Below are 24,687 nucleotides of genomic sequence, written 5' to 3'. Positions count from 1 at the left end.
GAGTAGCTGGAACTACAGTCGCCTGCCACCATGCCCGGCTAATTTTTTTGTTTTTGTTTTTTTTAGTCAAGACAGGGTTTCACCATGTTAGCCAGGATGGACTTGATTTCCTGACCTCATGATCCACCCGCCTCGGCCTCCCAAAGTGCTGGGATCACAGGCATGAACCACCACACCTGGCCTGAGCGCTGCTTTTGAAAATGAATACAACACAATCCAAGTTGCCAATATAAGCATTTCCCTCGCTGCTGAACCCAACCCAACTCCTCTAATATGTGAAACTCTAATACATAAACTCCATCATAATACTGCTGTGGCTTTGTATATTGCCGGGAGTCTCATTAACAGTGCATTACAGCACAGAACTGGACACAAGTTAACCCTATCTTGTATGTAACTATAATTTGTTATTCCTTTCTGGTTGGCAGCGTGGTGACTAGAATCAAACATGCACACCTGTAATCCAGCACTTTGGGAGGCAGAGGCAGGTGAATCACTTGAAGTCAGGAGTTCAAGACCAGTTTGGCCGACAGAGCGAAATCCCATCTCTACTAAAAATATAACAATTAGCCAGGTGGCACATGCCTGTAGTCCCAGCTACTTGGGAGGCTGAGGCAGAAGAATTGCTTGAACCCAGGAGATGGAGGTCACAGTGAGCCAAGAGCACACCACTGTACTCTAGCCTGGGCTACAGAGCAAGACTCCTTCTCAAAATAAATAAATAAATAAATAAAAATAATAAAAATGCAGGTATTAGGCTGGACATGGTGATTCATGCTTGTAATCTCAGCACTTTGGGAGACTGAGACAAGAGAATCACTTGAAGCCAGGAGTTTGAGATCAGCCTGCACAACAGAGTTAAGACCCCATCACTACAAAAAATTTTCTAAAATTAGCTGGGCATAGTGGCATATAATTGTGATCTCAGCTACTTGGGAGGCTGAGGAAGGAGGATCACTTGAGCCCAGGAGGTGGAGGCTATAGTGAGCTATGATTGCACCACTGCACTCCAGCCTGGGTGACAGAGTGAGCCACTGTCTCTAAATTTAAAAAAAAAAAAAAGAAAAAATGCATATATTGGCTGGGTGTGGTGGCTCACACATATAATCCCAACACTTTGGGAGGCCATAACAGGGGGATCACTTGGGCCCAGCAGTTCCAGACCAGCCTGTGCAATATAGTGAGACTCCATCTCTACAAAACAAAACAAAACAAAACAAAAACAAAAACAAAAAAACTTTTAAATTAGCCAGATGTGGTAGTGCATGCCTGTAATCCCAACTACTTGGGAGGCTGAGGCAGGAGGATCACTTGAGCCCAGGACTTCGAGGCTGTAGTGAGCTATGATCTCATCACTGTACTCCAACCTGGGTGACAGAATAAAACCCCGCCTCTATTTAAAAAAAAAAAAATGCATGTACCTTTCACACAACGTCACTTCCAGAAATTTATCCTAATAAGCAGAAAAGCATGCAAAGCATGTATGAGAACATCCACCATAGCTCTATGCAGAATACCTAAAACTAAACAACCTAAATAGGGGATTAGTTAAGGAAAAGAAAGTACATTCTAAAATAGGATATTGTTAACCATTAATTAGATATTATACAGAACTCTACATACTGGCTTAAGAGATCTTGTTAAGCAGGAAAAAAAAAAAACCCAGTTATAAAGAAGCATTTATAATACTTTGTAAAAATTCTACTATAAAAAGGTCTGAAATGATATATAATTTTATTGTCTGTAGAATGAGTAATTTTCTCTTCTTGTTTGGGGTTTTCAGAGTCTGAATTTTCTTCACAATTACTTTAACAGGAAAAAAACAGTATAATTTTCATTTTCAGGGAGAAAAAAACAGAACCGCTACTTTGTGTTTGCATCTACAAGCAATTTTACAGCCTAGAACCCCAAAACACTTTCTGATGTGTTTGTAAGGCATGTAGGTCTTTACATTTTTATATCATTTTTCAACTCAAATAAACAGTATGGCAAATCAAATTTAGTAATTTATTTACGTATAATTTTTGTTTTCCTTCAAAGTTAACATGGACTTATTTTCCTAGCTAGTATCCAGCTTATATTCTCATCTACTATAGCCATTTTCCTTTGTCACAGAATCTGAATTGATTTTACTGCCTATAACAATACAGTTGTCATACACAAATCTGCTTTTATGTGTATATAAAATAGTACTGAATAATATGTATTAAAAGTCAATAGGCTGAATGGCTTATAGTTAAGTTCTTATATATTTAAAATTTTTTTACAGTATGTATATATTACCTTTATAATGGTAATTATAGACATATTTTGATTTTTATAACTAAAAAATCTGCCTTGAAATCCCATTTAAAAATCTGCCTCTAATACATCTAAAATTAAGTAATTACACTATCAAAGTATACAAGGACTTTATTAGGAATTTGTGGCTGGGTGTGGTGGCTTACGCCTATAAACCCAGCACTTTGGGAGGCCAAGGCGGGCGAATCACTTGAGGTCAGGAGTTCAAGACCAGCCTGGCCAACATGGCAAAACCCTGTCTCAACTGAAAATACAAAATTATCCAGGCATCATGGTGCACGCCTGTAATCTCAGCTACTTGGGAGGCTGAGGCACAAGAATCTCTTGAATCCAGGAGGAGGCTGCAGTGAGCCAAGGTTGTGCCACTATACTCTAGCCTGGGTGACACGGCGAGACTCTGCTCAGTTTAAAAGAAAAAAAAAAGAAAAAAAAAAAACTTTTATGTAGCATGATGCTTGAAATTGCTCTTGGCCCTGTAAAGCAATTTATTTTAGTAAGATGAATAAAGAGCTCTGGGTATTTTGAGAAATTCAACAATTTGTTAATTATTCATCCTTTAATGATATGCTCTGCTTCACATTTGCTAGTAACATGAATAAGAAGTATGCACATTCTATAAATACATGAAGGGAGTAAAGAACGTATTAGAATAGATATTGAGATAAAAAGGTAGACTTGAGTAAATTATTTTCTGGTTTTCCTTAACCTTTTGGCCAGGGAGACTGTAACAACAACCTGGCAAGTACAAAATAAGGAGCCATTTCCAGCCTCAGGCTGCATGGGAAAATAACAGGGGCTAAGCAGACAGGACAGAGAGGATGTGAGAAGCATCATCTTGCTAGAGGTAAAGGGGCAAACTAAGCCACAGGAATAGAGTTAGAAACTACAGTCAAAGCAGTACTTTGCTTTGCAGTCAACAATACAATAAACCGGAGCCAGTGGATTTTAAAGTAGGCGAAAGAGTTTCCAAAAGAGCAGTAATAGATTGGAGGATCCAAGTTCTTCAGGAAAAGGAAGGGAGGGAATAATGGTAGAGACAGACATTAAGTCTGTATATATTCAAGGCAAGAAGAATGGAACCTTTGATGACAAATGTATTGAAAGAGAGATGTGAAAACTAACACGAAACCCTATTAAGATAATGAGATAAGTATTGTCAACAGGAAGGCCAAGGAAGAGAAGTTCGCCAATTATTTTTAAAGTTTTCTCTTCAGCGCACAAAATCACCACATGTCAATGTCATCTAACCAAGAGCTGCCATCCCTAACTTCCTGTTCCTAGTAACACTAGGCTCGCTAGGTTAATTCATGTGAATTCCAGGCCCAGACGAAATGAACCACTACTGACTAGATGACAGCTCTAAAGCCAGGACATTCAACCAACCGTGTATTCACTCAGAGTTCCTAAAGTTTCTCAGCCAACAGCGTTTTCACTGTTAAGTTTGTAAAATTATCAACAGTAAATGAACCAAGACATTTAAATTTTAATTTAAATGACATGTAGGCTCACACCTGTAATCCCAGCATTTTGGGAGGCTGAGGCGGGCAGATCACTTGAGTTCAGGAGTTCAAGACCAGCCTGGCCAACATGGTGAAACTCCGTCTCTACTAAAAATACAAAAATTAGTCAGGTGTGGTGGCGCACGCCTGTAAATCCCTGCTACTCAGGAGGCTGAGACAGGAGAATTGCTTGAACCCGGGAAAGAGAGGTCGCAGTGAGCCGAGATTCTGCCACTGCACTCCAGCCTGGGTGACAGAGTAAGACTCCATCTATAAAAAAAAAAGACATGTGGCTGTAACACATAGGTTATTTATAGATTATATATTAAACACAGAATTGAAAGAGCAGCTAGGGCTGAAAGACAGAAACGACAACTTTTGTATAGGTTTTTAGCAGAAGGATAAAAGGTAAAAAAAGTCAATTAATTTGAATAAGCTAAAAAAAAAAAAGGGAAAGAAAAAAAACCAAGCCTTGATTCTGAAAGTCTAGGGTAAGTAATGGGGATAAAAGCTCGAATGAAGAAAAAGCAAGAATTTAACATGTAAAGAGAGACTGCAAGAGGAGATGCCTTCATGTGACCTTGGATGTGAGGGGAGAAACAACAGGTGAAGGCAGAGCCTAATACAGACAGCACTTCTAGAACAGTCTTTTTGAGACCTTTACAAGCCTTTCTGTTTTATTTTAAACAGCTTTATTCAAACATAATTAACATAGCAGGCTTCTAGAACAGTCTTTTTGAGACCGTTACAAGCGTATTTTATTTTAAACAGCTTTATTCAGATATAATTTACATAGCAGACTGGACGCAGTGGCTGATGCCTGTAATCCCAGCACTTTGGGAGGCAGAGGCAGACAGATCACTTGAGGTCAGCAGCCCGAGACCAGCCTGGCCAACATGGCAAAACCCCATCGCTACTAAAAATACAATAATTAGTCGGCTGTGGTGGCAGGCGCCTGTAGTCCCAGCCACTAGGGAGGCTGAGGCAGGAGAATCGCTTGAACCTGGGAGGCTTGCAGCGAGCTGAGATCATGCCACTGCACTCCAGCCTGGGCAACAGAGGGAGACTGCATCTCAAAAAAGATAAAATAATTTACATGCCATCTAATTTATGCACTTAAAGTATATAATTGAATGATTTTTAACATAGTCATAGATATGTGCAACCATTACCACAGTCAATTTTAGAATATATTCATCACCTCCAAAAGAAACCCTGGCTCCTTTAGTGGCCATATCCCTAGGCAACCACTAATCTACTTTCTGTCCCTATATATTTGCCAATTCTGGATATTTCATGTAAATAAAATCATATAATATGTGGCCTTTTGTGATTGGCTTCTTTCACTTAGCATAATGTCTTCAATGTTATAACAACCAGTTTGTAGCATATATGAGTATTTCAGGGCTTTGTGGCCAAATAATATTCCACTGTATGGGCACACCACATTTTGTTTATCCATTCATTAGCTGATAGATATTTGGGTTGTTTATACCTGTACACTATTATGAATAGTGCCACTATAAGTATTTGTGTATAAGTTTTTGCCTAAATATTCTCAATCCTTTGAGGTATAGTCATAGGAGTGGGATTGCCGGGTCATTATGAATTTTTCTTTCCATCATAAAGACAGATTACCTAAGCGAAGCCCATCCACCAGCACAGAAGTAATCTCTTCTGAGAGTCTAAGAACTCAGTAAACCTTGATCCATGCAATGATAGATATTAGCAATAGAAATCAGCTGCAGACCAAAATGCTAAATAAAGCACTACTAATAGAAACAGAAAAAGGTATAAGAAAGAACATGCTGCAGCACAACTTAAGCCCCAAACCAGAAGACCAGTGGGTCTTCTCTTTTCTTTTTTTTTTTTTTGAGACAGAGTCTCGCTCTGTCACCCAGGCTGGAGTGCAGTGGCCAGATCTCTGGTCACTGCAAGCTCCGCCTCCCGGGTTCACGCCATTCTCCTGCCTCAGCCTCCGGAGTAGCTGGGACTACAGGGCCGCCACCTCGCCTGGCTAGTTTTTTATATTTTTAGTAGAGACGGGGTTTCCCCGGGTTAGCCAGGATGGTCTCGATCTCCTGACCTCGTGATCCACCCGTCTCGGCCTCCCAAAGTGCTGGGATTACAGGCTTGAGCCACCGTGCCCAGCCAGTGGGTCTTTTCTTGACTATATAAACCTTAATGGGCAAGTAGTTGACACATAAATAACCAAAAAATAGACACATTAGCATCTGAGCTTAAAAAAAACAAAAGTGATACATTCATATTGTTTTTACAGCAAACAGATGGCATTGCCATTTATTATTTGTGCCTAGCCCTTTAAAATGAACAACCAGGAGAGAAACAGACAAAAAGAAACTCAGGAAATGGACAATGCAGGGTGCAGAGGCAAATTAGTTAAAAAAAAAAAAAAAAAAAAAAATATATATATATATATATATATATATATAAAATATCCTCAGAGCAATAAAACAAAACTAGAGCAGAATTCTAAAAAGGGATTAATTTTAAAAATAAGAGTTCTTGGAAATTTGTAAGATAACAGAAATAAGAATTCAATAGAAGGGCTGGGAATTTGAAGTCAAGGAAATCTCACAGAATAGAATAAAAAGTTGAAGCAACGAAAAACAGGAGAAAAAAAGATTAAAAACAGGTAATGATGTCATGAAGCCCAACATCCTCCTAATACGACTATCAGAAAGAGACTAAACACACAGTGAAAAGGAAAATATCAAGAAAATAATGGGAAGTTCAAAGACCATAGCCCAATAAATAAGAAAAGGCCCACAACAAGTCACATCACTGAAATTTCAGAACACAGCTTAAAAAAAAAAAAAAAAAAGATGTTATAAAGTCCAGTTAAACAAAAGTAGACACCTAAAACTGGTCACATAAAAAGAGGAATTGTAATAAACGTTGTCTTCTCAAAAAGAACAGCAGGAGTGACATCAGCAAAAATAGGAGAGAAAGAACCTGCAAAAGTGTCTCCTCTATCAAAGCATCAAAAAAAAATGAGGGGGGGTGGTGGCACAAAAATCATGAAGAATCAACTTTGACAGAATTCTGGAAATTAACTAAAGGCATGCAGCAATCTGGGGAACATTTATTAAAGTAAAACAACTGAATCCCTAAAAGAACAGTAAGCATTTTAACTTGTTCCTATCCTGCTCCCCCTCCCTCCAATAAATATGCGATCAGAGTGAAACCAGCAGCCTGGTAGCCGCTGGGAATACTATTTATTTGACCTGACTCTGAGCTCCCCAGTACAAAAGTCTTTCACCCCACCCCCATCCCTGGAAACATCTGTCAAAAACAATTAGCAGTAACTGATTAATTTGAGGGCTGTAGGAGGCACTGGACAACAGCTAGGGCAAAGAATAAGGCTAAACAAAAAGCTTGACAGGAAGGTCTAGGGAATGAGATAGCCATAGGAGCTTTGAAAAACTCAGCTATCTCCTGGGAATCTGAAAGGCCATACTCATGCCCAGGGTCATGCTCAGGAAAGACATGAGAAGACCCTAAGCTCTCACCTCTAACTGCTCTATGCAAGCAGGACCTAAAAGTTAAGGCACAGTTGTCAACTGCCTGGCTGACAGTTGAAGATATTCTCCTAAACACTTCTCCTATACACACACAGAGTCCCCCGGCAAAGACTGGGAAACTTACTGATTCCACGTATTTGAGGAAATCTCAGTCCAGTCATTAGCTGACCACTAAGCTAAATGAGCAGAGACTTCAGAGACCACACACAACAAATAACTCAAACTTAACAGAATTAACTCCAAAAAAAAAAAAAAAAATTACAAAACAATCACAAAAACAACCTTGGGGAGAGGGCAGTACCTCATCTCCAGAGCTGTCAAAATATATTATTTTAAATGTCTAGTTTTCTACAAAAATAACAAGATATGAAAAGAAACAAAAAAGTATTGCCCATACATAGGCAAGGAAAAATCAAGTCAATAAACTATACCTGAGACAGTAAAGTCAGACTCTGTAAACAAACACTAAAGAACTAAAGTATGAGGATGTCTCAAAATAGAAAATTTTAAATGATACAACAATAAAAGATATGGCAATAAAAATGATATGCATCAAGATTTGGCAAAGGTGAAAAAACATGATAGACATTATATAAGATAACTAAGTTGAAATTCTGGAGTTCAGAAGTACAATAAATGAAATGAAAATTTCACTAGAGAGGTTCAACAGCGTATTTGAGCATGTGAAAGAAAAGAATCAGTGATAGTGAAAACAGGTCAATTGAAATTATCCAGTCTGAGAAACAGAAAGAGAAATGACTCATCACATATTTGCAATATTCAATAAGATTGTAACAGCTGATTTCTCATCTAAAATCATGGAGGCTGGAAGGCAGTGAGGTAACATATTCCAAAGTGCTGAAAGAAAAAGACTATCAACAAGAATTCTACAACCAGCAAAACTATCCTTCAAAAATGAAGGAGAAATTAAGACATTTCCTGATAAGCAAAAACTGAGAGAGATCATCACTGGTAGACATACGCTATCAAGAAATACCAAAGGGAATCCTTCAGGCTGAAACAAAAGGATACTAGACAATACATTGAATCCATGTGAAGAAATAAACAGTACCAGGAAAAGTAATTACAAAAGTAAGTATTAAGGATAATATGAGTATATTTTTTGTTTGTAACTCTTTTTGTGTCCTATCTGATTTAAAAGACAATTGCATAGAATAATTATACATCTCTGTAGACAGGCCCACAATGTACAAAAATGTACGTTATATGACAATAACAGCACAAAGGATGGGTGGGGAGGGGCAAAGGCCTATTTAGGAGAAAAGTCATTGTGTATTATTTAAAGTAAATTGGTATTAATCTGAACTAGATATTAAATTAAGGTGTTTATTGTAATCCCCAGGATAATCACTTAAAAAACTCAAAGAAATACAGTAACAAAAACAAGAACGAAATTAAAACAATGTAATACAAAGTATCATTTTAACAAAAGACAGTAATAATGAAGAATAAAAAATGATATGACATATATTGAAGACAAAACGGCAAACATAAACCAAAATTACTGTTAATTACCTTAATAGTAATTACATTAAATGTAATTGATCTGACATTCCAATTAAAAGGTGGACATTGGCAGAATGGTTTTAAATTCTAACTATATGCTAAAAAGAGACACATTTTAGACTGAAAGGCACAAAGAGGTTTAAATTAAAAGTCTGGAAAGATACACTATGAAAACAAAAACAAAAAGAGAGTTGGGATGGTTACACTAACTTCAAACAAAATATACTTTAAAGCAAAAATTGTTACAAGAGACAAAATAGAAGATTTTTTAATGATATAAGGTTAATAAACAAAAAAGATATAATTAAAAACATGTATGTACTCAACAGAGCTCCAAAATACATGAAGCAAAATTGATAGAACTGAAGGGAGAAATAGACAATTCAACAATAATTGGAGACTTCAATACTCCACTTTCAACAATGGATCTAACAATTACAAGATTAACAAGGAAAGACAAGCTTGTACAACACTACAAACCAACCAAACCTAATAGCTATCTGTAGAACATTCAACAGCAGCAGAATGAACACTTCTCAAGTACACATGGAACATTCTCCAGGATAGACCCTATGTTAGGCCATAAAATGAATCTCAATAGATGTATACTTGAAATCATACAAAGTATGTTTCCAATCACAACAGAATGAAATTTAAATGATTAAGAGAAAACATGGGAAATTCACAAGGATGTGGCAATTAAAACCACCCACTCCTATTAACCAATGGAAAAAATCCAAATGGAAACTAGAGAATACTTTGAGATGAATGAAAATGAAAACAAAACATTAAAAACTTGTAAGATACAGACAAAGCAGTGCTTAGAGTAAAATTTACAGTTGTAAAATGTCTCAAATGAATAACCAAAACTTCCACCTTTAGAAACTAGAAAAACAGGAGCAAAATAACACCAAAGCAAGCAGAAGGAAGGAAATTATAATAAAGCCTAGAGTGCAACTAATGAAATACAGAATAGAAAAATGGAGAAAACCAATGACATTAAAAATTGGTTCTTTAGAAAGATTAACAAAATTGATAAATATTTAGCTATATTGACTAAGAAAAAAAAAAAGAAGACTCAAATTTATAAAACCAGGAATGAAAGTGGGGACATCACTATCAATCTTACAAAAATAAAAAGGATTATTAGGGAATACTACGAACAATTGTGTGTAATAATTAGATAACCTAAATGAAACGGACAAATTACAATAAAAATACAAACTATTGACACAGCTCAGGAAGAAATGGACAATTTGAATAGATAGCAAATATATTATTTATATTTATTTTATTATTATTATTTGACACAGAGTCTTGATCTGTCGTCCAGGCTACAGTGCAATGGCACAATCTCAGCTCACCGCAAACTCTGCCTCCCGGGTTCAAGTGATTCTCCTGCCTCAGCCTCCCAAGTAGCTGGGATTACAGGCACACACCACTGTGCCTGGCTGATTTTTATATTTTTAGTAGAGATGGAGTTTTGCCATGTTGGCCACTCTAGTCTCAAACTCCTGAGCTCAGGTGATCCACCTGCCTTGGCTTCCCAAAGTGCTAGGATTACAAGCATAAGCCACTGTGCCTGGCCTATTATTTATGTTTATAAATATCTATCCATAAATCTGAATAAATAACAAATAGAGATTTAACTAGTAATCAAAAATCTTCCCACAAAGACAAGCTCAGGCCTGGAAGTCTTCACTGTTGTGTTCTACCAAACACTGACAGAATACCAATCCTTCAAAAACTCTTCCAAAATACAGAAAGAGAGGGAAATTCCCTACTCATTCTATAAGGCCAGTGTCATCCCGATACTAAAACTAAAACATCTCAAGAAACTACAGACCAATAAACATACCTTATGAACATCAATGTAAAAATCCTCAACAAAACAACATAAACCATAAAAAAATTGAGACTTATCCCAAGAATGCAAGGTTGGTTTGATGTAGAAAAAGCAATGTAATACACTACTTAATAGAACAAAGAACAAACCACACAATCATTTCAATCTCCACAGAAAGAGCACTTGACAAAATTGAATATCCTTTCATGATAAAAACACTCAAACTAAGAATAGAGGCAAACTTTCTCAATCTGATAAAGGGTATCTATGAAAAAAATCAGAGCTAACATCATACTTAATGGTGAAAGACAAGAAGTTATCCCCCTTAGGATCAGAAAAAAGACAAGGATGTTTCCTGTCAGCACTTCTATTCAACACTGCACTAGCCACACTTACATCTTTTTGCAGAGACATGATCATTTATATAGAAAATTCTAAGTAATCCACAAAAATTTATTCATGCTAATGAAGACATTTAGCAAGGATGCAGGATACAAGATCAGTACAAAAAAAATCAGTTATATTCCTATCCACTAGCAAAAAGCACTCCAAAAAATGGAATTAAGAGAACAATTCCATTATAATAGCATTAAAAATAATAAAATACTTAGGAATAAATTTAAAAGTCCAAGACTTGTACACTGAAAACCACAAAACATTATTGAAAGAAAGCAAAGAAGACCTATAAAGATGCCCTGTGTCATAAGTGTAAAGATGTCTTGTGTTCATGAATTAGAAGAGTTAATATTGTTAACTCTAAGATGGCAACACTTCCCAAATGATGCCCATCAAAATTCTAGTTGGCATTGTTTTTTGCAGAAATTGACAAGCTGATCCTAAAACCCATGGAAATGCGAGAACCCATAATAGCCAAAATAATCCTGAAAAAGAAGTTGTAGGACTCACACTTGCAAATTTCAAAACTTAAAGCTACAATAATTGAGACAGGCGTTAAGTACTTGCATAATGAGAGATATATACATCAATGGAATAGAACTGAGAATCCAGAAATAAACCCCATACATTCACGAGCAATTGATTTTTGGCAAGGGTGACAGGGCAATTGAACGCGGAAAGAATAGGTTTTTCACAAATGGTACTGGGACAACTGGATATCCACATGCAAAAGAATGAAGATGAACCTTTACCTCAAACCATGTACAAAAATTAACTCAAAATGGATCAAAGACCTTAAACGTAAAAGCTAAAACTATAAAACTCTCAGAAACATAGGCATAAATTTTCAAGACTTTGGAGTAGGCAATGGCTTCTTAGACATAAGGCTGAAATCACATGCAATGTGAAAAGAAAACTGAAAAATTTCAAAACTAAAAACTTTGGCTGGGTGTGGTGCCTCAAACCTGTAATCCCAGCACTTTGGGAGGCCAAGGTGGGAGGACTGCTTAAACTCAGGAGTTCGAGACCAGCCTGCGCAACATAGCAAGACCCCATTTCTATTTTAAAAAGCAAAAAACAAAACAACACAACTTTGTACTTCAAAGGACACTATCAAGAAAGTGAAAAGAACACATAGAATGGGAGAATATACTTGCAAATCATACATTTCATCAGGGACTAGTAACCCCTATACATATACACACACACACACACACACACACACACACACACACACAGAATCCTTATATATATACATATACATAAGAGAGAGAACCCTTACAACTCAACAATAAAAGACAAACAGCCAATTTTAAAACTGAAAAAAGGATCTTAATCTGCATTTCTTCAAAGATACACAAAAGGCCAATCAGCAAATGAAAAGATGCTCAACATCAGTCATTAGACAAATGCAAATAAAAACCACAATGAGCTACCACTTCACACTCACAATAATGTCTATAATAAAAAAAGACAGACTACAATTGTTGACAAGGACAAGGAAAAACAGGAACTTTTACATATTGTTGATGAGAATGCACAATGGTGCAGGTCCTTTGGAAAACAGTTTGGCAGTTTCTCAAAGTTAAACAGAGTTTCCTATAATTCAGCAATTCAATCCCGAGGTATATACATAAGATAACTGAAACACATGTTCACACAATAATTTGTACACAAATGTTCATAGCTGTATTATTTATAATAACCAAAAAATAAAAAGGAACCAAATGTCTATCAACTGATGAATGCAAAACCCAAAGGTGTTATATCCATATAACAGAATATCGTTCAGTCATAAAAAGGAATGAAGTACAAATGCATACTATAACATTATAGTAAGTGAAAGAAGTCAGTAACAAAAGATCACATACTGCATGATTAAGTTTATATAAAACGCCCAGAAAGAGAAATACACAAACAGAAAATAGATTAGTGGTTGCTAAGGGCTCGAAGAGAGAAAAACGGGAAGTGACTTCATGGGTACTGGTATTTTCCTTTTTGTGAGATGGAGTCTTGCTCTGTCGCCCAGGCTGGAGTGCAGTGGTGCGATCTCGGCTCACTGCAACCTCTGCCTCCTGGGTTCAAGTGATTCTCATGTCTCAGCCTCCTGAATAGCTGGGATTACAGGCGCCTGTCACCACGCCCAGCTAATTTTGTATTTTTTTGTAGAGATGGGGTTTCACCATGTTGGCCAGGCTGCTCTTAAACGCCTGACCTCAGGGAATCTGCCCGCCTTGGCCTCCCAAAGTGCCGACATTACAGGCATGAGCCGCTGTGCCTGATGGAGTACTGGGTTTTTTCTTAGGACTGATGAAAATGTTCTAGAATGAGACAGTGGCAATATTTGAATAACCTTATGAATTTCACTGAATTGTACCTTTTAAAAAAAGGAACAACGGATGCCTTCAAACTTTTGCAAGATGATTATTCTCAACTTTGAATTTCATATACAAACTTAAATATTAGGATGATAGTACAGGGAAAGTGGCCCTTGGGCTAGGGGAGGGGAGCAGGTGCTCTATTAAAGAGAGCTAACTCCTCAACTACTATAACAGAAAGGTAATATTTACTGTTTAAAATGTAAACATTAGGCCAGGCGCAGTAGCTCATGCCTGTAATCCCAGCACTTTGGGAGGGTGAGGCAGGTGGACAACTCAAGGTCAGGAGTTCGAGACCAGCCCGGCCAATATGGTGAAACCCCGTCTCTACTAAAATACAAAAAATTAGCTAGGCGTGGTGGTGGGTGCCTGTTGTCCCAGCTACTTGGGAGGCTGAGGCAGGAGAATTGCTTGAACCCGGGAGGCAGAGGTTGCAGTGGGCCAAGATCACACTACTGCATTCCACCCTGGGTGACAGAGCGAGACTTCATCTCGAAAAAAGAAAGACTAGGAATCTCTGAGTAACTCGGAGTAATGAGGCCCACAAAGGGCCAGGAACTGACATATTTGATTTTTTATAGTCTCTGCATTTATTACTTTAATATAAATTTTTAGTGATTATTAAAAGAGAAAAACACTATCATACTCTTAAGAAAGTAGGGCCAGGCACAGTGGCTCACATCTGTAATACTAGTGCTTTGGGAGGCCAAGGTGGGAGGATCACTTGAGACCAGGGGTTTTGAGATCAGCCTGGGCAACAGTAAGACCTAGTCTCTACCCCCTAAAATTATTTTAATTAGCCAGGCTTGCATGCCTGCAGCCTGCAGTCCCAGTTACTCTGGAAGCTATGGGAGGAGGATCGCTTGAGCCCAGGAGTTCGAGGTCACAGTGAGCAATGATCATACCACTGCACTCCAGCCTGGGTGACAGAAAACAATTTTTAATAAAATTTAAAAGAAGAAACTGAGCCACCTGAACAACGTAATAGAAAAGGTCTAGTCCTGGGGACAGAAGACTGGATATCATGTCCCATGGTATTTATGCCCTGTGTGATCCTGAGCTAATCACCATGTCTTAGTCTACTCACCTGTAAAAGTGAGGATAAAATTACCTGCATTATGAGAATCAAATAAAACAAACTAGATTAAAAAGCATTGTTTTAAAATTTTTAAATTATATATTAAATACTATCTCCATAATACTGCAACTATCCAAATATTTTAGATCTTATCAAAGAGATATTCATGATAAATTGTCTGTCTCCAAGATTTATTTTAACTTGAATCACCTGGATGGGGAACCAGACTAGAAAAGATTCAAGGAGTAACTATAATCCACCAGCTCAATGAAGCAATGTGCTTATTATCTATTACAGACAAGATTCTTTTCCCCTGAGAGATTATGTCTTTTAAAAATTATGCGTATGGTTACCTTTGCATGTCTGTACATCAATTACAAAAAAAAAAAAAAAAACCACCAAACACATTTACCTTCACAGTCAAATCCTCATTACCCAACGTGACATGAACTTGAATAGGAGGGTAAACACCTCTGTTGGCATGGTGTTCCATAGTGGCTCTCATTGCATTCTGAAACACATTAGGGTTGTATTAAAAATACAGCTTTTTAGAAAGGACAAAGTATAATTTTCAAGTACATATGCACTATTTGAAGTTTTTAAATTTGATGAAAATATGCCAAAGAATCACAATTCTTACAACCACATTTAAAGTTTTTTTTTTTTTAATGGAGTCAATTTGGGGGGGATCTAAAAGATATTCTGACCTAAAGATTCCAACTAAATTCTGCATATTTTCCAAAGTCAGACTTCAAAACACTTTAAACTAGTTACATTAAAGCAGAAAACTCTGTTCAAACACTTTTATAATTTTAGTAAATGATGGGCAAAACATTTCTGAAAATGTAGTTTCAGCTCTATTTTCAGAACTATTTAAAAAACTGTCATACATTTCTTTAAAGAAAAGTAATTTTTTCATATAGTAGTAACAGCGATGGTTGTATTTGATGGAGCAATGAATCCCTTTATCTCTAGCTTGAAATTAAGGGTACTGACACTGTAAAGCTGCTTTGACTACTTTCTAAAGGAAATAGGGTACACAGTGCCAACATATCAGAAGCCTTGAACAATATCGTGACATTCAGCATTGCAGTAGAAAATAATACAAACTAGATGTAACTAAAAAGGCATCTGAATTTGGCAGTAAGTGTGTGTGGCCCTGGCACAGCAATTGCGATTGAGTCCCCTTATGGAGGAGATTCCATCATTTCCATCACAGGCAGTTTAAGATTAGGTTCCAGGTGAAAGCCATTATTACTGACATTATGAACAATATGTAATATAATATGGAATGCCTCAATCATAGGGCACAAGATCTTTATGCCACTGGAATTTCAAGGAAAAAATTCGTGTTAATGCTTTAAGTGCCCATCACTACTTGTTTAACAACTTGGATAAAAAGATTTTGAGGCTAGGTGCAGTGGTTTATGCCTGTAATCTTAACACTGGGAATCCAAGGCAGGACTGCTTGAGGCCAGGAGTTCAAGGGCAGCCTGGGTAACAGAGTGAGACCTCAATGCTACAAAAAATAAAATAAATATTTTTGAAAAGATTTTGTAAGGTATTAAATACGTTTTTGCTGTCTTAGAAGAAAGAACATTTTGGTGGTGTTCTAAGATATTTGGTCAGTTTTTCTATGTTTCAGTGCACTCTTCCTTTACATTATCAGATTGAAAGCCACCCCCTCTCTCTTCTAGTTTGCTGCTGGCTGATGAAACAGAACTAAAGAGAGACTACAAGCTTCTGATGGAGGGCAGTCGTTTTCACCCACCAGGACCTGTGCCCCTCACTCCTCACCCATTTTCCTGTCAACCAGCAAGTATCATGGGCAGGGAAAAAAGATACTCTCAATATTACTAGCATAATTTGTTTTCAAAATTTGTTGTAAAGAGCAAAGATAACAGCAAAAACCCTGTAAGTCAATATAAATGACCTCCCCCTCCCAAGAAAAGCCAGGCCAAAAAAAGAATTCTGGTCCTTTGAGGGTAGCAAGTTGAGAATTACTCGTCTAAATATTGTTTAAAAATGTAAAGATAACTTTATTATCTATATGTAATATGTTGCCACTGTACTGGACACTTAGTATGTTATTCCCAATCGTCATAAACAATCCTGGACAGTATTCTTGTTTTACAGAAAAGGAAACTGAGGCTCAGAAAGGTTGAGTGACTTGCCCAAGGTCACACACATATTAAGTGCCATAATTCGGATTCAAACCCAGGTCTTTCTGACTCCATAGTCTGAGCTCACTACTACAGGGAGGTGTCTCCCTGTGTTGATAAAAGGCTGATCTCCAGCAATGTGATACGATACTGACATGAAATGGCACTTCTTAATACGAGAACCTAGTGGAATATTTGGCTTTCAGAGCAGATTCCTAACCTCAGGAAAGTACTGGTAAAGGTTATGTAATACTATTTTACAAACCTTGAAAAGTTCAAACACCATGTGATAGAGATGGGATGGTACATAAACCACTTGTATTGGCTGTCCTGGTGATTTTGCTACAGAGCAGAAGAGAAAAATATGAAAGTACAGAGAGATGTGCTTTAAAGCATTTTTAAGAAAAAACTGTGTAGTGATGAAAAGAAAACATTAACTACGGAGGACAGTATAATCTGGGGGAGAACGCTACACCATTTCTTCAATGTATTAGTGTTTGAACCCATACCCACAAGTATTTACAACTGACGATGACAAGAGTCCGGTGGTCATTTCTCACAATCTTGTGTAACAATCGAACCAACCCATGCAACCATTTTTCTCTAGGATGGTAAAGTCTTTTTAAAGATCGCTCAACTGTTGGGTAGGGATTTTACTTTCCAAATAGAGAAGTGTTAAAGTCCATAAATTCCACAGTCCAATTCACATGCATACATTGTTATTCCTTTTTTTTTTTTTTGAGACGGAGTCTTGCTCTGTCGCCCAGCCTGGAGTGCAGTGGTGCAATCTCAGCTCACTGCAACCTCTGCCTCCCGGGTTCAAGCAATTCTCCTACCTCAGCCTCCCAAATAGCTAGGATTATAGGCACCCACCACCACGCCTGGCTGATTTTTCTATTTTTAGTAGAGATGGGGTTTCACCATATTGGCCCAGGCTTGTCTCAAATTCCTGACCTTGTGAGCTGCCCGCCTCGGCTTCCCAAAGTGCTGGGATTACAGACGTGAGCCACCGCGCCCAGCCCATACATTCTTTAAGCCATTTTCAAAATGTTTCACCTGGGCGGAATATTGTTTATTTCAGGCATTTCGATGGATATAAAGCTGAATAAAAAAATATGAGCTAGCATCAATTTCTCGAGACAGTAATTAATTCTACATTTAAACACTTAACAGGAGCCCCACTGGGGGTGGTGATAGGGGTGTGTATAAAACAGACATTTAGTAGAACAAATGATTAAGATTCATGATATCTTACAATTCTAATTCAACCAATAAATCAGACCTTCCTCTGAATAAACTCCCCCTTGGGAACAAGAATGGGATATCTGGAAATTGCTCACAGCAGTTCAGGTTTGCAAACTATCACTTGTACATTGTGATTGTTATTTACCAAATGCTATGCTACCATCATGGCTCAAAAGAGTTAATATGGCTTTAGAAAACCACCAGGCAATGCTATTTTCAATTGCGTAACTTCACTGCTCTCTCACTCTAAGGTCCAGAATACAGCTCAGTAAAAGCCTATTTCATTTTATTCTTTCCACCACACCTTCTTAAAGTGTCATCCTAGGAAATGTTTTTCTCTGTCAAACTACCATGCCTTCAGGAAAGAGACTCATCAATCCTCCTTCAAGGCATCGAAACCCTTTTTATCCAAAAGGCACTCATCAGGGTAAAAAGAAAACCATCAGAGACAAACACATTCTCAAATAGATGAACATCTTTCTTTCCTCTTTTACAAACCCAGTCTTTCTATGTCCTCAACAACAGAAAATTATTTATAACTCAGGAAGTAGAAAAAGGGTAAGTCTTACATTATTGAAGTGCATGTAAAAGTCAAATGTAACTTTCTTGGCATCATTTTTTTCTATGACTAAACAGAAAATTAAAAATAAGCAAAGAATCAAAGTTATCAATTCAAAATAAAGAAAATGAGGCACAAAAAGCCAAATTTTTTCATAAAGAATCTGACTAAATTACATATATATTTATAGATACACTTTTTACATGATTACTATCCTTTAGCCTTCATATCCAATGAATTTGATGAAAAAAGTCATCTTCCATTAAAACATTTAAATTCTTATCCCTTATGAAGTAATCAACGCACTAATCACTGAGAAAAAGACAACATCAGGCTTACCATTTAGTTCTCCAAGTTCTAGTTCGGGAGAGTTAATATAATACAAATCACACAGACGCCTAGCATTTTCATAGCCATCTAGTGCGAATCAAAACAAAACAAAAAAGGATTTAATAAATATACTTCCCTTTCATGAAGATGGCAATAGTATTGACAAATGAAAGTCTTAAACTCTCTACAGAAGAAAATATACTTTGATAGTTTAGGGAAAGTCTCTGCTTTTTTTTTTTTTTTTTTTTTTGGTGGAGATATGGTCTCGCTATATTGCTGAGGTTTGTCTCCAGCTCCTGGGCTCAAGGCCCCCAACCAGGTAAAGTCTTTGTCTCTCTTTTTTTTTTTTGAGACAGAGTCTTGGTCAACCAGGCTGGAGTGTGGTGGCGCTATCTCAGCTCACTCCAGCCTCCACCTCCCCGGTTCAAGTGATTCTCCTGCCTCAGCCTCCCAAGTAGCTGGGACTACATAGGCATGTGTCACCACACCCAGGTAATTTTTGAATTTTCAGTACAGGTGGGGTTTCACCATGTCGGCCAGGCTGGTCTCGAACTCCTGACCTCAGGTGATCCACCCGCCTCAGCCTCCCAAAGTGCTGGGATTATAGGCATAAGCCACTGCACCTGGCCCAGGGAAAGTCTAAGTGTGACATGACAAAGCTGAATAGCCATAAACAATAAATGACAAATATAACTACAAAAAAATGTAAAAGTGTATATGCTAAAAAGACACCAACGACAATGCAAAAAAAGAAAAATAACAGGTTGAAGAAAATATTTCCTATCTATATAACAAAACTTAAGAGTTGGTTAGGAAATACTCTTATCCACTGTTTGATACCTTTTTAGAGATACCAAAATTTTATATGCATTTAAATGTTTTTAATTCTAGGAATCTTACCCTCTAAAATACTAGCAAAAGTAAGCATGTATTTAAGGATGTTCACAGCAGAGCTGCTGGTATTGGTGGTAACAAAAAAATTAAAACAACCTAAATGTACGCCAACAGGAGAATTAATTAATACATACTGATACATTCCATACAGCCATTCAAAATCTTGGGGTATATCCAGATGTACTGAACAGCAAGATGTCTGCAAACTTGTAGAAAAATCACAGAGCACCCCATTTTCTAAAAACAACAATGTAAGGCCAATATCAATTGTGTATGTGTACAAGTGGTATAAATAGAAAAAAGCGTGAAAGGATTCAAACCAACCTGTTACGAATTACTGCTCATAGTGCAAGGAATTAGAAACAGGGGAGCAGGGACTTGAAATCTTTTTTAAGTGAAAGATACCCTCAGCTGGGCTCAGTGGCTCACGCCTGTAATCCCAGCTCTTCAGGAGGCCGAGGCAGGCAGGAGTTCCAGACCAGCCTGGCCAACATGGTAATACCCTATCTGCACTAAAGATACAAAAATTAGCCAGGCGTAGTGTTGAGCATCTGTAACTCCAGCTACTGGGGAGGCTGAGGCAAGACAATCGCTTGAACTCAGGAGGCAGAGGCTACAGTGAGCTGAGATCGCAGCACTGCACTCCAGCCTGGGCAACAGAATGAGACTCTGTCTCAAACAAAACAAAACAAAAAAGATATCCTCTATAGTATCACCAAACTTTGCCTATCTATAATTCTATCAATAAAATAGTCATCCTATAAATAATGCACAAATAATACTATAAGGTTATTTTCAAACCCATGCATTTGTGCCTACCATTTTATCTCATGATACAAATAGTTGTTTAATAGTAAGAAATAACAGTAACTTTGATTTTTGTATCTTTTTTGTAAAGAGAAATGTCAGTATTTACCTTTAATAACTTCAACTACATTGCAGTTTGGATTTATGCTTCCAATGTGTTTTCGATGAGACGGACTTCCTTTGCCTTTTCCCCCAAACAATAAAGCTATCCAAAAAGACAAAACCAACAAAATAAGCTAAACTACCTAATGCTCTTTTCCAAATCTGAATAGTGTTTAAATTGTACCAAACAGTAGAACAAATATTTGCCTTTAGGATAAACACAGTATTTTACATTCAATAAAAATACCTTTCTTGATGGCAGTCTATTTACTTCTCTGAATTAGCCAAAAGGTAAAACTAAATTTTCTACCTAAATGGAAGTTTCCTAAATACATTTAAAATATGCCAACACATCTCATTTAGCTGCTTCTCTTGACTCAGGACACTTACAGTGCTGATTGAGTAACATTCTAATTGAAATGCGACTCATGTAGAATCGATCCAAAAAGTACTGAACATTCTGGCTGGTGACAGGATCCACCCCAAAGCTCTCCTTGTATTCAATCACACCCTGGGCCATTGTGGGAATGACATCATTGTGTCGGTTTCTGATCCGTATCACAGTATCTGTAAAGCTAAACAAACCCATCTGTCAAAACAGCCAAATATTTTGACAAGTAAACTTAATATAAAAATATAAGTTTAACCAACTATGCTAGACAAAAATCCCAAATTTACTAAAAGGAAAATCAGTTCATGTTTTCCTATACTTATTTAAATGTATTTCAAATCATAAAATATACCAAATCTATGGAAGTATAACGACCTCCAAAATAAAACTTTCAAAATGTAATTATTTTCTTGGTTTCTTAAGAGTAAGGCTGTGACAAAACATAATCCTAAAAATGTTAATGGTTTTAACTGCTATCAACTAAGGTTATCTGAGCACTTGCTAAGAGGATGGTATTCCAGAGATATTCTGCATAGGAGAAGACAAAGCACTTGCCTCTAGGGAACACCTGCTCTGCTCTGCAAGGAATCAAGATGAATGAGCCAATAAAGCCTGCCTGTTTTAGAACTATTCCCTAGGGTTCAAAGAGAGAAGGAAACACTTAGGACAGAAAAACGAAAAAAGAATTATCATTTCATTTATCCTATGAGTTTATAAAATGGGAGAGGAAAAGTAAACAATTGTATTAAAAGATAAATCTTCAAATCATCTAGTAGCCTTCCCATTTCTGTCACTTAGAAGACGTTGCATGGTTAAAGAACTAAATAAAAGACAAAAGAGAAAAGAAATCTTTTTTTTCTTTTTTTGAGATGGAGTTTTGCTCTTTTTCCCCAGGCTGGAGTGTAATCACGCAATCTTGGCTCACTGTAACCTCCACCTCCCAAGTTCAAGCGATTCTACTGCCTCAGCCTTCCTCAGTAGCTGGGATTACAGGTATGCACCACCACGCTTGGCTAATTTTGTATTTTCAGTAGAGATGGGGTTCCTCCATGTTGATCAGGCCAGTCTTGAACTCCCGACCTCAGACTATCTGCCCACCTCGGCCTCCCAAAGTGCTGGGATTACCGGCATAAGCCACTGTGCCCGGCCCAAGAAGTCTTAATTATGCAGTAACAAAACCAATTTTCTAACATAACCCATCTGAATTTACACTTCCAAATGAGTGTTTTCCTATTCAAAGTCATCATCTTGAGTACTATTAACTTATTCCAATGATGTTTCCACTGCTTAAAACATTTTTGGAATTCCTAGTTAGTAACAAGCTTCAAAACAAGACTGTTAAACCAAAATACAAACAACAAAACTCTTCGAAAACAACAAACAACTCATCATTCTAGTCATTCCTTTATTTATTTTTCTTTTTTCTTAAAAGAAACACAAAGCTGTATTATTCTGCTTGACTACTTATTTTCCACAGCTCTGAACGACTGTTTTCAGAAGGCTCTATAGCATGTTTACTTCTAAAGTAAGGCTGCTTGGATTCTACCATGTGCTAACTATGTAACCTTAAGCTACATGCCCTCTTTGTGCACAAACAGCATTATTTCAATGAATTGTTTTAAAGATTAAAAAACATCATTCATGTAAAGTCTGCTCAATACCTAAGCAAGGAGTAAACTCTTGCTGAACGTTATTTTCAGATTAAAATCATGTTTAAAAAAATGAAGTGTTACTGTTCCCTTTAAAGACAGTCCAAAAAACATGTGTAACTAACTGAGGACGAGAGATGGTCATTACATTGTCGGTGCCCTTCACTGCAATAAGCAGGTAGCTGCATATGGCAAATACTTTGGTCTACCAATTCCGGTATATGGGTTATTAAACTTGTCATATTACTGACATCTTACAGGCCATAGAGAATAAACTAGAAACCTGCAACCATGTTTTATAGGCCTTCTATGTTTTAAAAAATGTTTTAATTAGCTGCCAATCTTTCAAAAGCAAGAGATTTTACATTACAAACCTAGACTTGTAGCTTTCCTTTAAAATCAGAAAACAATCAGATGATATGAGCAGTATTTTAACATGGCAAAGATCAGCTGGGGCTGAAGGTGGTTGTCCATTAGAAAGAGCATGCACCCTCCAGGTTAACAATCCAACTGCAACTGAGGCCACACCTACATTTCCATTGATCATCACACCTGAACTTTGTCTTTTGTTAAAGAGGAATGCGAAGCATTTCTTATGCCTAGTCAAATTTAATGATTAGGTTATTTATCCTGCCTGTATGGGCTGCTATAGTCACATATATCACATGTTGTAAAGTAGCAGAAACCTAAAAGTTAATCAATTTCCCCTAAGTGACCTAATAATAGGTTTAAGAATAGGGTCAAAATAGTGAACTTACTCATAAACAGCTTTAGCATCCTCAGCACTTTTGTCCTTAAAATCAAGAAGCTCCTGAAGACTCTGGATATACCTAAAATGCAGATCAAGAGGATAAGTTCGTTCTTTTATATTCTGAAAGTTATCATGAAACTTAGCTCAAAAGCTATTTTTAGCATTTTATAATTTTTAATTTAGAGTACTGCTATAAATTATGGTTGAAGTAGAATTTTTACACCCGTGCACATTCGAGAAAAGTGCTGGGAACAAATAGTAGAAGGTACACATTTTCTCCTAAAAGCATAGGTCAAGTTTAAGAATTTTAAGATTTTCTATTCTAAGTTCTACATCCTAAAATGGCTTTTAATTTTTTTTTTTTTAATTTACCACTGTACATTACAGTATACATACTGATTATGCTGAGATCTGACTCTGTCACCAATAACTATGTGATCTTGGACAAATGACTTAATTTGTCTTATTATCGGTAAAAGGAGGACAGCCTCTCTTGCTCTGAGACTCTATCTTAAATATCTATGCTTTAAAACCTTAATTTTACGTGGTTATGTCCAACTAACAAGTATTTATTAATAGCCTATAATCTACTATATGGTTCTTTTAAACTGAACAAAAAATACAAAAGTCATAAAAATGTAGATTTTAAATTCATCTAATAATTCAAGGTATCAAAGCATCTGTTAAGATATGAGCAAAATAAAGAAGGCCAAATGATTTTCTGATGGTCGTGCAGGCAAGTACAATGGCACTGCCGGGCCAGAGCTAAAAATAACTTGCTACCACTGAATTACTTTCTTTGACAGTGTAAGGGAACTATTACTTAGCTGTAAGCACTTAATCTGCAACTGCCCTAACCTAACAGGCATCTAGGAGCAATGAAAGTGCTTTAAAAACCTGTAATTCCATCTGTTGGTTTGGAAAGCTGTTTCTGACAAGCAGCATGTCTTAATGCATTCCAAAGTTAAGGGATTCTGATAGCCGCTGCTGCTTTGCTTTAACCCTTAATTTCCTCTTAATTGGTAAGAACAACTACGCTCTCCATCCAAGAGATAGCTGAGTACCTACAACAGATACCGCTCAGACTTCATGACTGATAAGCTTCAAAAAGCAGCATATTCTACTTCTAATGAAGAATTTTTTAAAAACAGGAAAAATCTTCCATGGATTATATTTTCTCCTTTATATCCCATCATAATTCCTAAACAAATGCTTCCCATTTAAGCC

General features: G+C 37.0%; 1 protein-coding gene across 18 annotated transcripts in view; it reads right to left on the bottom strand.

Moving 5' to 3' along the window:
- The window catches only part of LOC105483232 (pyruvate dehydrogenase kinase 1), a 70,411-nt gene that overhangs the window by 40,326 nt on the left and 5,398 nt on the right, over positions 1-24,687 (bottom strand). For 16 of the 18 annotated variants that reach the window (XM_011743978.3, XM_071072938.1, XM_071072939.1 and 13 more), the window contains exons 3-8: positions 23,468-23,539; positions 21,060-21,244; positions 20,677-20,772; positions 18,876-18,953; positions 16,998-17,074; positions 14,983-15,081 (exon numbers count right to left, since the gene is read on the bottom strand). In XM_011743978.3, the coding sequence (XP_011742280.2) occupies positions 14,983-15,081; positions 16,998-17,074; positions 18,876-18,953; positions 20,677-20,772; positions 21,060-21,244; positions 23,468-23,539 (607 nt within the window). The remainder of the gene's footprint in view (positions 1-14,982; positions 15,082-16,997; positions 17,075-18,875; positions 18,954-20,676; positions 20,773-21,059; positions 21,245-23,467; positions 23,540-24,687) is intronic. The other 2 variants (XM_071072953.1, XM_071072952.1) reach the window with 2 other exon arrangements.

This window comes from Macaca nemestrina, chromosome 11 (genome assembly GCF_043159975.1).
Source record: "Macaca nemestrina isolate mMacNem1 chromosome 11, mMacNem.hap1, whole genome shotgun sequence".
NCBI lineage: Eukaryota > Metazoa > Chordata > Mammalia > Primates > Cercopithecidae > Macaca > Macaca nemestrina.
The sequence above is the reverse complement of the archived record's forward strand: the minus strand, read 5'-3'. Positions and strand labels throughout refer to the sequence as shown.